Source organism: Chlamydotis macqueenii, chromosome 6 (assembly GCF_036417535.1).
Source record: "Chlamydotis macqueenii isolate bChlMac1 chromosome 6, bChlMac1.mat, whole genome shotgun sequence".
In the NCBI taxonomy this organism is placed as follows: Eukaryota; Metazoa; Chordata; class Aves; order Otidiformes; family Otididae; genus Chlamydotis; species Chlamydotis macqueenii.
Window position 1 is genome coordinate 22,204,529 of NC_141561.1, and position 15,906 is coordinate 22,220,434.

At 37.5% G+C, this 15,906-nt stretch overlaps 1 protein-coding gene across 8 annotated transcripts in view; it reads right to left on the reverse strand.

The window, feature by feature from the left end:
* Positions 1-15,620: 15,620 nt before the first annotated feature.
* The window catches only part of METTL8 (methyltransferase 8, tRNA N3-cytidine), a 28,351-nt gene continuing 28,065 nt past the window's right edge, over positions 15,621-15,906 (reverse strand). For all 8 annotated transcript variants that reach the window (XR_015258989.1, XM_086751522.1, XM_086751521.1 and 5 more), the window contains one exon: positions 15,621-15,876. Coding sequence is in view for 1 of the 8 variants with exons in the window: in XM_086751525.1 (XP_086607651.1) it covers positions 15,833-15,876 (44 nt within the window). In the remaining 7 variants the exon portion in view is untranslated. The remainder of the gene's footprint in view (positions 15,877-15,906) is intronic.

The following is a 15,906-nucleotide window of genomic DNA, read 5'->3' on the forward strand; positions in this document are numbered from 1 at the left end:
CCTCTGCAATATTGATTAAGGGACAGCTTGAATCTATAAGGCATTTCAGGGCATACTGCTAAAGATATTGCCTGTAAGAATAGGAAAATTGAATCTATTGCATGTAGTATAAAAAGCTAAATACTGGAGATACTCAGCACGCAGCCTGAAACACACTAGCATGAAATGAGGCAATGAAGTGGTCTCACTGTGCCAAGCTGAATATCTCAGGATGGTGACATCTAATACCACAATGCAGAACTTTGCCCAGACTTGAGTAAAACTTCCAGTACTTTCAGACTCTAAAAGGACACTGTCACCTCACACTATTGTTCTACTTCCTTCTAGTTTGATATACATTTTTTTTTCACTTCATTTTTAAAAATTATTGAATAAAATCCTTTTCTTCCCTTCTTAAGCTTTCGTTGCCGCGTGCATGCATTCCTTCAAGAGTTTTCTATTTGCAATCAAGAAAGCTCAAGTTTCTCAGGGAGGATTGCTGCAAAGAAATTCAGGGGGCCAGCATTAGTATGAGTCTTGTCTTACCATTTACAGTGAGAGAAGAATTCCCTAACATAGACAGCAGCCACTGTTTTGCCAAAAGGTTCAAATACCAAAATATTCCACAGAATTAAGTTTCACTTGATTTATTCAGATATAGAATGTAATAAAGGGTTAGTAGTGATCATCAACAGATTAACAGTAATAGCATTTAAAAGTAATGCATCTAATCATTACTACATTAAAACAAGTACAGTGATTAAGAAAGATACATCACCAATTGCCCTACTAATACGTTACCATCATCCAGATCCGCAGTCGCTGCAGAGCCACTCGTAGGTGAGGTCTCCCCCCTGCATGAGGGTCCAGCCTTTTACAGTGCTAAATAAACAAGTTACTTTCATTATTCTAAAATATGGATTCATCTGGATTCAGTTACCCTATTGGCCCCCGCACTAGAGCTTGGCCATAGCTCAAAAGAGGAAACGAGGGAGTTGCTGTGATGTAACGCTTCTCTCTTTGCATACCTTCTGTTTTTTCATACACAAGGCCAGAGTTGTTACTTATTCTTATGATGTACTTTCTCACACTCTGTGTATACTGAAGAAGTTAAAATTAAAACAACACAATCCTGCTGAACGTAGCACTGCGATACGGATCATCCATGGGTCAGCTCTGGCTCAGGCCTGTTAATCAGGCCCCATCGCTTCATGAGCTTAAAGCTACAAGTCACTACTTGATCTGAGAGTCAGCTGATTTTAAGTGTACAGTCAAATACAGGCAGGGAAAGACTGTGATGTGTCAGAGCCTCCGTAACTTGGAAGAATATTTTATACAGTGCACTGAAGCACCCATTATGGCTATCGCTGCATATGTGTATAAGCTCAGCAGAAGGTGGTCTCCATGGCTCTGGCAGAAGGCACCTAGACAACACTCAGAGAAAGAACAAGTGCTTCCATGTCATTAATTGGGCTGAGAGAAGCATTCAGAAATACAAAACAGAGATCAAACTTCGTAGGGAGAGGCTGAATTAAATTTCTGACTACTCTAACAAGTATCTGGGGAGCTGCAGGAAACTACTACGCAATATAATTTATCTACAGGATTCATTCTCATGCAAACACATAAAGGAGTTATTTTCTTAGCTGATATCAAAACAGCCCTATCAAAAAGAGTATGTTAGTCTTACCTGGAAGATACAGAGCAACAGTTTTCAATCCATAACTTGTAGGCAACATACTTGTCAAAGACTGTCTGTAATGTTGCTGATGTCCACAGCGCACTGCTTGCTGAGCAGCGGGTCAGTGAAGACTGGGATCTCAATCAAGAGTCTTTTTCCTTCTTTCATGAGGTGCAAGATACCTCCTAGAAATGCATGCATGACAATATCTGTTTTACAAAAGGCAAGACCTGAGGACAGGAAGCTAATACAAAAATAGATCCAAAAAAGAGAGCTGAAAACTTAAACAGTGCCCTGAAGGGCTTTAAAAACTTACTTAGTTATAAATTGTGTGCTTTATTAATAAAAATCAAAGAAGCTTTGCCACATCTGACATTCTTTGACAATTATTAAAAAAAAAACCAAAAACAAAAAACCAAATGCTAACCACAGTTCCACAAAGAATCCCAACTCATCCTGAGTCTACCTCATTCAGGCAGAAAGAAAATAATCTTACACAAACCTGGAAAGCTGGTGACTAACATTAATACACTGCTTGACAGGATGCTTGCAGCAGCTATTACTGGCTATGGACGTCATTCAGTATTCTCCTATTTCTATGCTATTGCATAGCAATACGCAATGATAATGTGCTGGCAGAGGTTGTATTTTATACATTAGCTTTCCTGGGAAAGCACAACTGGACCTTCGGGGTAAAACTGTGATCCTACTGAAGTCAGTAGCAAAGATCTCATTGTTATAAATAGGGCTAGAATTTCACATTAGGAGTTACTGTATGGCGAGATGTACTAATCCTTTATTCCTCATCTGTCTCTCTAGGGAAAACTTATTCTCGCTTTTGCAAAATCTTATATAAGACTCAGTGCTGACACATAGAAGAGCATATCTATCAGACCTGACCACTAAAAGACAATGCATCTAATTTTCTGCCTTCCAAAGATAGATTCACCATTCACATTCAACTGTCATAGAAACAACAGTGAAAGCAATGCCTGTCTCAGATGACGGGATTCAGTCAAGGTTTAAGGATCCCAGAGAAGCAAAGGGAACATAGTTTGCTGTCAGATATATTAAGTGTATTTGTTATTCATGTACTTAATAAAGCTCACTGACCTCAGGAACAGCCAAAATATTTGTTTCCTTGCCAACAAAACTTAACCTTAAAGCACTAACATCAGTCGTAAGACTCATACAGACAACTTTGTATACAATTTGTGTTCTTTTTCACAGAAAGTTCTACTCAGTTTTCCTATCAGACAATTCCACCTCAGGTAGTAAGGATAAATGCCTAATAACACACGTCTCCTTTAGTTGCTTGCATACTAACAACTAATATAATTGTGCCTAGCTTTTATTTTAAATGGAGACTACCTGCTTCACATAATAATGGTCTTCGTTAGGGACATATTCCATCATTTGTACGATACCTACCCAAGTTCCTAATGGGAGTTATACTTTGGATAATAAATGTAACTTCTTTGTTCCGTACAGAGTTTGGGCCAGTTCTATCTCCTTTTCACTTATTCTAGTCACTATTTTGTCTTCTTTTTGATGACGGTACCACAGTACACTCACAAATTCATATGCCAAGTTATTAAAAAGTAAAAAAAAAAAAAAAATAAATAACCACAATCCAAAGAAGCTATAAAATATCATGTACAACTTGATCCAAATCAAGTTTTTAGATCTTCAGGGTAAAAGATAACCCATGGTAACTGCACATACTCATTTATTTATAACATTATTTAGAGGCAAACAAAATAGCAGCAACACATTTCTGCACACTAGTTTCTATTTTTAATGTATTTCTGTATTGTTTCCTGACCATGTCTCAAGCACGCACAAAGCAACCCAACTGCTATCTATGCAGTTCTAAGATTTTGTCTGTGTGGAGCTGGGAAGTAGCAAGTCAGCTTGCTTTGTTTGGGATTTTTTCTTGTTTTACACGCACATGCACACAAAGATGGGTACTTATGTTAGCGCACACAACATTAAAGAAATGTTCCTTTTCTGTAGCTTCTGAGACAGAGCTGAACCGTTTCAAAAGAAGACACTGTTCTCACACAGTCAAGCTTTGCTATTACTGCAGAAAGATCTGTTGTTCTACATTACCTATGTTTTATTTCTGAGCTTAGTAGATCCCTTAAATACCCCAAAGCTCATTTTTGGAGTGTGCAGAGAAGACAGCAGGTTAGCGATGCTAATTTATTATTCTTTGAACATGCAGAGTGAGAAAGGGAAGACAAATGGGAAGTATCCTCCATCTCTGAGAATATGCAGCATTGTTCTACACTAGCTGTGAGTCTTACATACCGAACTTACTGCTACACGTTATCATATTGCCCTCACTCTAACCCAACCATGAGCTGACAGTAACTGAGATAAGATTACTATTCACCAGTATGTGACAATTTCTTAGGCAGCCTCACAACCAATAACAGTTAAGCAGCTGTACTGAACGCCAGGATTGCAGCCAGGCCCTTTTCGCTGATGCAACAGGTATAGAATACTCAGGTTGTTTGAGAATCCTGTGCTTATATATGGCTTTAGTGGTCCTTTATGATGGTGGTTATCCATGGCTCTTGTTATTTGGTCCTGATGCCCAGCAATGATAAACTGTTTACTGAATAGCTTCTTAGGATGGGATTCAACAATCTGAAAGCAAAGTCTACATAGGTTTTTTTTTTGGAGAAAAAAGGTATAATTTCTCTTCTGTAGAAGCTTTCACTTTTCAGTACTGTCATTCCAAACTCTAGCCCTTCTACCTTCACGTGGTAAAGGGTAAGACTAACCCTTTTGGCAAGGAATGCTGCAGGGCAGTGGAAGAAAAAGTCCATCTGAGGACCAGGACTCGAATAACTGAGACTAGCACATATTCAGAATAACTCAGGAGATCCCAGACTCTGGCTCAAAAGAGCAATTGCACTGTTATTGCAAAGTTCCCATAAAGAGAGTGTGAGGGCAGAGTTCACAAACGCCTTAGCTTTTTCCTGCCTTTCAGGATCAGAACTAAACTGTCACCCTGCCTTAATACAAGCAAGTAGTTATTGCTATGAATAAACTCAGAAATGCTACTTACAATCTTATGTGTCTAATGCTGGGTATATTAAGTAGAATATTAAATCCCTAATCCCTCTTGGTGATTATGGGCATTTTTCCACACAGCACTTCCCAAATGTAATTCACAAACTAGATTCATGTCTGATTTCAACACGACTTTGCTTTTGCATAAAAATCACAAACAAATCCCAAAATATTAAAGGTCTTAAAAACCTTGTTAACTATTACGTTGTCCATAAAGACTTTATACAAGATACCTGAGAGATCTACACAAAAATGCTGAAACAGAAAGGTACTGAAATAGAGGTCCCACATATACAGCGAGATGTCTCTTACACTTTTGATAGGTTTTCTATCTGACCCCCAGGGCAAAACTTCTCATGACCACTATCTGCAGGAAGATTTTACTGTCAACATATACTGTACTCTAGAGGAAGAAAAATTAGCTTAGACTACATTCATACCAACCCCACAGCTCCGTAAGACACTAATTTTAGAAATATTTTTGTTCAGTAACATGACCTTTTTTCAAGTTTCTTTATGGCAGGTCAGTAGAATCAAAATGAAGGCAGGCTTGCTAACCACTTAAAGCACTTGCCTTCTTTTTAATTTCTCCCAGGAATAAAAAGTATATTCAGCTCTTCCTCTTTTGGCACCACACTGCCCTCATGGAAGATTACTGAAACATGAATTTGTGAAGGTTGTTTCAAGCAGAAGCATGTTCCTATGTATAGGAATGATGTTAATTCCTGTCACTCTGAACATCCAATCGAAATTGTTGTTAAAGCTGCTTCTAAAGGACCAAGGGAATTTGCGCCATTCAGTTCAATGACTTTCATCACCTCTATTAGACTAAACATAAATGTAGCATAGCCAAGGCAGATTCCAAAGGTTAGTCTTTCATTTAGGCAAAGTACTGGAGATGCAAAAGCTGTGCAGCATTTACAGGAATCTAACACAAATTCAATAAACCAACTGAACACAAAAGGAACATCCTTTCTAAATGCAAATTATTCAGGTGCGATTTGAGTTCCTTAAAGGTTACACTTCAGTTCCCTCTCTCTGGCTAATAAATGAGAACACAGAACAGCTTCGTTTCCTTTTTCAAAATTCTTTGTATTAAGTCATCCTGCTGCTTCTATTACAGGCCTTTTTTGTAAGGAGCAGATACAGACTCTGGACTGCTTGTGTCCTGTGATTGCTGAACACCAACATTAATCTTTTACTACAGCACTTCTGAGAAGAACTGAAAAACTAATTTTAAAACGTGAGTTGGATGATGCAGCAGTGCACAGACATACTCAAGTTGCAGGATTTTATCTTTCCTTTTCATTTTGCCAAAAGATTCCACATTTTCCTATCTGGAAGAGTAAAACCACAAATATCAAGAAGGTCATGGAAAAAGCAGCCCAACAATACTTGATATTAAGCTGATCAAAGAGTCAACAGATCCACCTGAACAGGCATGCACAATAGCTGCAGATCTGACTATAAAATTTCTTTATTATGAGGTCCTGTCTTGACCGTGGTTGGTAGCAAAACTTCTACATGGTTCCTGTGGGTCAGAACAATATTTATTATATCAGTTTTGAACTAGGGTCTTAGCAATTGTGGGAAATAAAACTATGATATTTTATTTAAAATGTCATGTTAGAGATGCTGCCTACAAGAGGGACTATAATTGTGCATAAATTAAACACTGCATAATAGTAGCCACTGACTAGCTGTTGTAGGCACTTCGTGGCATTGGCACATTCCTTAGAGAAATCCGCAAGTATATTTTGTATGCAAAATTTGCATTTTGTATGGAAATTTAATTTCACCACAATTCATACAGTAGCATCTTCAGAATTAACAGGGATGAACTTCAGGGCTTTCAGATGAAGAAAAAGACTGAATGAAAATGGCATTGAATTCTACAAGAAAACAAAAAGCAAATGATACTACTGGGAATTACTGCCACCTAACTGGCTGTATCTCACTCTTAAACACACAGCGAGGTCACTTCCACTGGAGAAAACAAGCACTAGCAGTTTTGTGGATACAGGATATATTTTGCATTTTCCATGTTTCTTTTCATACAAGATTCAAATGAAATGCAGCAACTGGTCACACAATGTTAGATTTTAAGCTGGAATTATGGCTGCATTTTACACAATTACTAAGTTGGATTTCGTATCTCTCATCTCAGCTGCATTTTGTATTTCTTAATTGTACTGAGGCCTCATCCATTATATATTAATGGTAACACACATGAAATAGCTAGGGTTTTGAATGTTGTAGGTACAAAATAGACAAATAACAATAAAAAGGTCCATTAAGAAAAACAGACACATTCTGGTTTTGATCCTATGCAAAGATAGCACCCAAGATGAAGACTGGTAATAAAGTCACAAATCGGTACCTTCGGCACACCACACGTAATTGAAAGCAGGATTCAGTCCTCTCCAAAGAACATGTTAGAAAGTCCCACATAAAGGGCTGGATAATATAACATTTACTGATTTTCTTCCTAGTGGAATACAACCGGACTTTCTTGCTTTCTTTGTATCTATCACATGCAGCAGAAATGCACTTGTAGGTCACGTGTTAGGCATTTATCTTCTGGAGCCCAGAGATCTTGACTCCATCTACATGCTGCTGAGAAACTCCAAGAATTCAGCAGGTGTTGCAGAGCAACAGACAAGAAGCCTACGGGCTAGAGGCAGGCTAGTAACAGCACCTTTGAAGACAAGTGTCAGTGCAGTCCTCCACGCTAGTTTAATCAGAAACAGATTCTTCTCATCATCCTGCTGTAATATTGTCAAGAAATCCCCTTTTGTTGTAAAATTATCTGTCTTAGTCTTACACTACTTGGAAGGAAACTGATAAAACTGAGTTTAAGCTAGAAGCAAATTAAAAAAATACTCATTTCAAATTTTAACGTAAGTTGCTAACTTGTTGTGGTTTTGTAACTCACACACGGCTGACTAACTTCTAAAACCTCAAATTTTGCATGTTTTAAGTTCTCATAGAAAAGGAGGGCACAGTCTCACTTTGAAGCTTACATCTTACACTAAGGTCATGACTTTTTTTTTTACACTAACCAATCAGCTGCACGTGAACTGCCACTGTACAACAGCACTGCATGTTGGATGCAATGCCTACTACTTTGTTGCTTAACATAGCTACAGGTTTTTTGCAACTTGTTAAGAAGTTTTGTTCCCAGCTATTTAATCTACAAAAAATACCTCTTGAAACACACTGTAGGTACTCAGGATGAAAGTTTCATACAAAGTTCATACAAAAAAATATTTTCCCTCAAAACAATCTTTCCTATGCTGCTACCCATTTGCTAGATACCTTTCCCTTAATTAAAAAAATCACAAAGAGTTTTGTCTACCTGGACTGTAATCAATCTAAATAACGAAGCCTTTGCTTCACTCAAAGCGGAGCCACACACGGGCGCGCCCCTGGGCCCTAGGCGGCCTGCCTGAACAATACCCATCAGACCGCACAGCTTGTTCAAGGACTCGCTTTCCTGGAAGACCTGGGTAGCTGGGTGGGGACATGGCACCTATGCTGCACCCGCTCTGCGGCAGCAGACCCGTGCAGAGGGAGCCAGGAGTGCATCATGGCACCTCAGTGGCACCCAGAAAGCACAATGACGGAGGCCTGCCCTGGCAGAGAAGCGCGCTGCCACTGGTGGCAACGTAGGCGTGTAACCAAACTGACTAACTGTTGACCAGAGAGAATTTCTCCTTCCCCACCCCATATTTTCAGGTAGGGAAGCACTCAGCAAGCATCTCTTTAGCTAGCATCTCTACAGAAGGTACAGAATGTTGTCAAAAGAAAACACTGAATCATCAGTGTAAAACCTTGCTTTTTTAAGAAGGAGCTCCTCCTGTATCATACTGAATTATACGAATTTATCTACAGTGAAAGTAAAAACGCCTTTTTGTTAATTTCAATTCTCTGTCACAGCATTCTAAAGGTCAAATAAGGTTCTATTTTAGCCAAGTTCCCAAACAAACAGACCAAAGCCTGCAGAAGTTAATCAGAAATAAAGAAACCACACCAGCTCATGTACTAAATGTTGGTGTAATATACCAACACTGAGGTAGTTAGTCCAAATCTTCTCTGATTATATTTATTCAGAAAACTGATAATTTCCAGCCAGACTCCCACAAACTCAATAGCTAAAACCCAATTAAAGAGTTGAAATTTTCCCCTTCTCAGGCTTAACCTAAGCCTCCTTCCTTAAGTTAGGTTGCTTTTCTGTTCCCTCCCCCAAAGTCTACTTTTTCCACCTCCTCTGCATAGAGCAAGAGCACATGAGCTGTCCTGAGAGAGTTTTGATGCTTAGCAGACACTCAAACTTGCCACTCTTCTATATTTCTTTTTGTCCTTTTTAAATTTTAGTTAATTATTTTTTGTTTGTCATAGGAGCTACGATTTTCAGGAGTGCGTGGAATATGCTGGTTTTGTGTAGCAGCAGGGCTACAGTTTTCCCCAAGTCGAGTCTGTTGTAATGTTAACTTGAATGATCTCTCCCTGTCCTTATCTCAAACCTCAAGCTTTTTGTTCTATTATCTCTTACCCATTCCCTAAACTACGGCAGCAATATAGGCACAGCTTTGGTTCTGATACAAGCACTGTTAAGAATGAAATCATTCAGGTCACCAAAGCTTCATACCAGTCTCAGTCTCCCCTGTTCCCAGATTAGGGCTTTAAATGTTCGCCTCTATGTTTAGAAACATAAAACCAAATGGCCAACTTTCCTGATGACTTCAGCATCCATACTGACTGCAGAAGAATGTGGATCCTCAGCAGGCCCTTGTATAAAAGTGCTTCGAAAGTCCAAACGTGAAAGTTACGGCTTACACACTTTTCCAGACCAAAACCCAAGTCCATTAAGAACTTTCCTTTTACGTCTCATCCCATACTACCATTGGTTTTAGGAAGAACTAAGTATAAAACCTTTCTCTTTTACCTTATGTTAAATGCATCTTTAAAGAATTTCTTTTTTCTCATGCCTGGACTTTTCTTTAATTGGATGCCAGCCAATTTCCATTTCTCTACCTCCCAGCCTACTAACGTTCTCTATGCTCTCATTTTATTTTTATACACACACACACACGCACATGTGTATGTATATATATATAAACTAAACCCTTTAGGCTTCTCTTTGGCAGTAACTGTTTTGGTTTGGGTTGGTTGTTTTTATTTTGTTTTGTTTTGTTTTATCAAGGGGCACTGAAATACCTGGCAGCACTCTCGGAGAGATAAAAAAGGGCGCTCTAGGCTCCCCTGGTGAAGTTTGCACCTTCATTGCTGATCTTGCCTAGTAAACTGGGGATGGAAACAAGAGACCTGAAACTGTTGCTGTTCATGTAGTTACATGTGGAGATTTATATTAAACTTTGTATTTATTCACTTTATGAATACAAACAGTAATACTTAGATAATGTAAGTAATGTGTAAGTAATACTTACATTCCACTTGGGAATCTCCAAAAGCTTTATTAACATAAATCAGGAATTAGGGTAGCTGGAAACAAGAACGTGAAAATGATATGAAGTATCACAAACATACATATAGTATACCTCTACTAAAAAAAAAATATTGGTAACATAGCAGATAAAACTATCCCACTCTTGATCTCACAGATGGCAGGAAAATCCACTGGAAACAACACTTAGTTAATATTTGTCTGCATTATCATTAAAAAAATTGGGGTTTTCAGAGTGTTATTATGTTTGTTTTCTTTTCTAATCTGATAGACTGATTTAGGAAAAGGAGAATAAATAATTGTGAAAAAAATGGAAGCCCAAAGCTTAATCTAAGTTTAAATTATACTGCTTTACTGGTATTTCCTTAGAAACACATACCAATATGCAAAGTCTTTTGGCAATGGAATAACACCATTTCGATGAAATCTAAAAAGACAGGGAAACATAAATATGCATTTTCACTTCCTGACAATGCGTTTAAAAAGCCATTTTTCCCTTATTGTTTTTTCAATCTTATCTTCACAAATTTTGTTATCTTGGACTTCAAAGGACTGTTAAGTTTAAGAATAGGCATACTTTGTCACAGGTACTTTCTCAAGTATTTGAGAGAGAAACATAGTAAAAATGAAGATGTCTTAAGCATTTTATTGTAAACCACTCATGTTAATCAACCACACTTATATGGTTGGTGGTCAAGATTCATAATACTTACCACCCATTAGAAAAAGTGTTGTAGGACTCAAAACACTGAATATCCTATACTAAAATATAAAGACAGATATGTGAGCATAAACCAGATTTCAGCCCTTAACCAAAGTTAAGAGTAGTGAAGAAAGCTATTGCTTCTGTGAAATTGAATTTTAATTTAGTTTTTAAGTGATTAATGTAGATGTTCTAATTGACAGAATATTTTTGTACTACTATGTTTGCATTTTTATTTTTACAAGGAATATTAGGCACCAGTTTATCTGGATTCTAATGCAAGCAACTAGTCTGTACCTTGAAGACACTCCATAGACTTTAAGAGTCTTCTGGACTTACATTGACACAACTGACACTGGAAATCTGGGTCAAAGATTCAAATATTTTTTTTCTTTCAGATTTAACCCTGAGCCCTTTTATTAATTGTTTCAAAGTAAAATAAATATTTACTGTTTCTGATACTCTGCCTCAAGCCAACTGGTACAAGAAGAAGAGTGTGCTTTTGAAGTTTATTAAATATCTTAAGTGATATAGGAATACTTACATGCTTTGCAGACTATGCACCATGCAGTTTCCTTTTTCATCTGCTTTCGTTATTAAAACAAGTACATGCAAAATAAAAAGAAACTAAAACCAAGGTTCTTGTTGATTATATTGATTCCTTGTAAACTTCAGGGAAATACAGTGTAGACTTACTGCCAGCATAATTTTGTTGTTCTTAGTATAGCTCAGATTGTTTCCAATTTAAAAAATAGACCTTATTTCACAGTTTGGTAACCATCACCGAGTATTTATTCAACTCACTAATATTTGCTATTGAATAACAAGATGAAATGTTTATCTAAAATAAGATTGAGTGTGTTTGTCATAATTTTTATCTCAAAGCAAGTCATGCTCAGTGACAATCACAGCTTTATCACACCAACTTTCATTAACACAAACATATTTGGTTGTTAGATCACAAAAACTTAAAAAGGATTAAATGATTGATTTTTTAACAGCATTGTGTATCATCTTTGGGTTTAGCTCAGCCCCTGTGTAAACAGGCTTAGCATCGTCATCAAGAATTGCACCCTTTTATGCCAGGGATTAACATGCCAGGGTCTCCCTGTGAAATCACAGCTCCATTCTAAAGATGCAGCTTCTTCCTACTGTTATTTTCTCTTCATTTTAAGTAAACACACCTTCAACTACAGGCTGCACTGGTAGTTTGCGGGATGGAGATTAAACCTGAAGTGAGTGCAGGAGATTCAACTCTGCTCCACTTTGGAGTAAAAACTGCTTCTCAGAGGGATTGTCACCCACACGCAAGTGCTGGATTGCAAACCTCCTCCTTAAAATGCCTCACACTGTCTTTTCACTTCTCCACCCACTGCTCTTTCTCATCCTCTCGCTGCTGAGTGTAATCAATGTCACTGGAAACTAAGCTGCCCGATTCCTCAGAATGACATCTGACTACTGTGCTTAATAGGGTATGTAGCAGAGTCATTAAAAATGGCAAAGCTTTTTCTAGTGTAGAATAAAAGACTAGTGGTAGGTTTGGATTCTCTAAGCCCATCTGCTAAATCCTACACTGCCTAACAACCCTTTTATTGAAGTTCAAAGATGCAGCTCCTCCATTTAAAGAGCACTTGTTATTTGGGAGGAAATGGAGGCTAGAGTGTGCCTGATGCTAAAGAAAAAAAAAAAAAAAAAAAAAAAAGAATGTTGTCTCTGCATTGAAACGTTCCAATACAGCCGGTCTGACCCAAGCATAATTAATCAATTGTATGCTCTTTCAGCAAACCAGTTACTTTTATTCTTTGGCTTTTGACTTGTCTAAATGCCAGTTTACAATGATATTGTCATAAGTGCCAGGCAAGTGTGGTAGGACTGATGTCTCCCTCCCTCTCAGGCACTGCACTTGAATTTGTCATTCTATATAAAATACTAACTGCTGTATGATTGCTACAGGACTACATGTTGTCATGCCAATTAATATGTTCTCTCTTTTTCTACTTTTCCCCCTTCTATCTTTTCTTAATTGAGTAAACTGTACCTACTAGACCCATTTTGTATTCAGGTTTATTCTCCAGCTCTACTGCTGAGCAATGTTAGGATCTCACAAAAGGTAATGAAAAGGCTGTAGGATTGTTGGCTTTTTTTTTTTTTAATTATTGGAGGCATTTTAAAATCATAAACAGAAAAAAAAAGGGAAAAGTCTAATATAACCCATTTTTAGTAACTTGCCATCTTTTAGCCTTGTGAAAATTGGGATTCCTTGTGTTTTTATCGGGCACACAGTATATATTTATCAATGACTAGATCCTCTAAATACTAAATCATAACATTATATGCCATCCTCACATTGCCTATCATTCATTTCCCTAACCTGCCTTCAGATGAAGTTTTTTAACGTTTCTAGGAATTTTCACTATGTATTTCTACTGCATCTTTTTTTTTCTAGCTGAACAGGACACACTACAGAGAAAACTATACACTGGATTTATGCAGTAGTTATATAGCATTCTATTTTTATATCACATTTATAAATTTTAACATTTTGGTTAGTTTTATAAGTAGCAGCATACACTGAATCAGTTTGACATGAACTTAAAAGTTCATTTAGTATCAATACACTGGAATGCTCAGATTATTCTTTGAGCAATTATTAAATTGTATGTGTCATCAGTGGGTTTTAGATATCATTAAACTAATTCACTTGCTTTCTTAATCTTTCATGTTCCCATCAAAATTGTAGTAACATAACCAATATAACATCCTCTGAAAATGGGACTATCTTGTTGCTAACTCCTTTTTCACAGTAACAATTGACAAGATCGCTTTGGCTAACATTAAGTATACAGAGCTCTATAACACAGATATTAGGTTTAATATTCTTGATGATGTAAATTATACCTCAAATAAGCTAAATTTTCAGCCTCTTGGATGAGTGCTCCTCTGCAACTGTGAGTGTGTTCTAAACCAATGAACATATTCCTTCTCTAAACTGTTGTAATCCCAAATAAAGCCTAAAGATTATTCTGCTATTTTCCTTTCAAGTTGTATATCTAGTTTATGCAAATTCATTTAAGTTCTGTTGAACAGATGCAAGTATAACAGAAATTGAGATTGGGAGGCACTTCAAGGTGATAATCTGCAGATATGGTCTTAATTTCAATGGGACAACATCAGAACACATGGAGTAAATTTAATTGTCCTACCTTGATTGAAAACAATCAGGATGCAGACACTTCTGTTATTCTTTTGTATTTGCTTCCCAGGAGGTTAGGAGTGTAGCTTCTGTCACTACAGAAGGTAAAAACATTGTTCCCTAAAGAAAAAGCAAAAGCAGGTGTATCATAAACCTGCCTGCACTGTTGCAAACACATGTGCATAGTACATATAAACTACAACAAATGAAACATTCCACCTTTGTAATCAATTGAAATACATTGTGCACATATGGATGAAAGACAAAGCCTATAATATTCCACTAAAATGTGAAAATACAGTATCACTTGGGAGAAACAGACTTCAAAGATAGGTCTTTCCACCTCCAGTCCTTACCCCAATTTCTTTGTTTACCCAGATTTCACCCTATTTCTGTGACAGATCAGTCCCCTTTTTCCTCTTGCCTCCTCCATTTCATTTCTTGCATTTCTAGGCCAAATGTCCTCACCCTACAACATTGTCTTCTGTTATGCATCTTCTCCCTGTAAGATGCCCATGGTGTTCTGGTCCTCAGTTCCCTCTTCAGTTCTGCATCTCCTTCTTCTTGCTTTGTCAGTCCATCCAAGTTTTTTCCTTACTCCGGTTCACAGAGGAAACTCTCACTCTTCTTGCCTCCCTTTGAGATGCATCTTGATCTTCCTCCCGTCCCGCCTGTATGGCTCTTGCTTTCAAATCAGGCAAGTTCTTTTAGTTGTTTGTTACTAGCAAAGGGTGGAAGATGGACAGAGAAGTTCCCTTCTCAGCTCAAAGCTCAGTTCAGGCATGATCTATATACCTGGATCAGCAGGTATGACAAAGAACCTGCTAAGATGCCCATGGCAACCCATGTAGTTCTTACTGACTACGTACTAACTGTAATTACATTTAGCAGACCTGGCCTTTCCAGTTTCTGGCTGATTCTCAAGAGGAGGGCAACTGGCACATAACTGATGTAAAAAAAACCCCTTACCTCCAATCTTAGCTCCAAAGATGGACAGTTGTTTACAGATACTGAAAGGCAAAGTGACCTGTATGATTAACCATAGCAATGTTTACTATTTTTATAATATGTATGGATGGTTTATTTCCAACATTTTTCAACCACTCATCATGAAGACACTCCATGAAGAAGAAATAGTTTATGTATGAACTGTCTCATATTATCACTGCCGTCACAAACAGCATCCTCTGAGGTATATTTAGCTTAAAATAATTTAAAAGTACAACCAATACCACTATATTAATTTAGCATCTATACAATTCATTGCATTCACACAAAAAGAAAAAGCAATCTGTTCTGTATAGAAGGAAAGAAAATTCTCTTGCTTCGATCCTAGAAATAACCCAGATAGCAAATTTTACTGCAAATATTTGTGTATATAGCTCCTGTGGAAACTGCTTGATTGTCTAGCACGCACAGGAAAAAGGGGAAATGAGGCATATGTCAACCGATCAAAGAGCATCCCGGAGCAGTGAATAAAGATCACACCACAAATCAAAATGAAGTAGCAAAATTTATGTTAAGTGGTGTTTAATACAAAATTCAGGATGGTTTGTTACAATGACAAAATTTTTAGTCATTATTAAGCAGCAGAATCTGCAGATTAGCCAAGTCACATGCAAAAGACAAAACAGAAACAGCAGTTTTCAAGAAACCTCTCCCTTGTATCACTAGAGTTCCTGCTGTCTCCCCATCGGCCCTGCATTTCAGTTGTCCTCTTCAGATTCAGTGGATTTGTAGATATGGCACAAGCACCTGCCTTGGTGTTGCTGAAAAAGAACCAGCATTTTTTATATAAG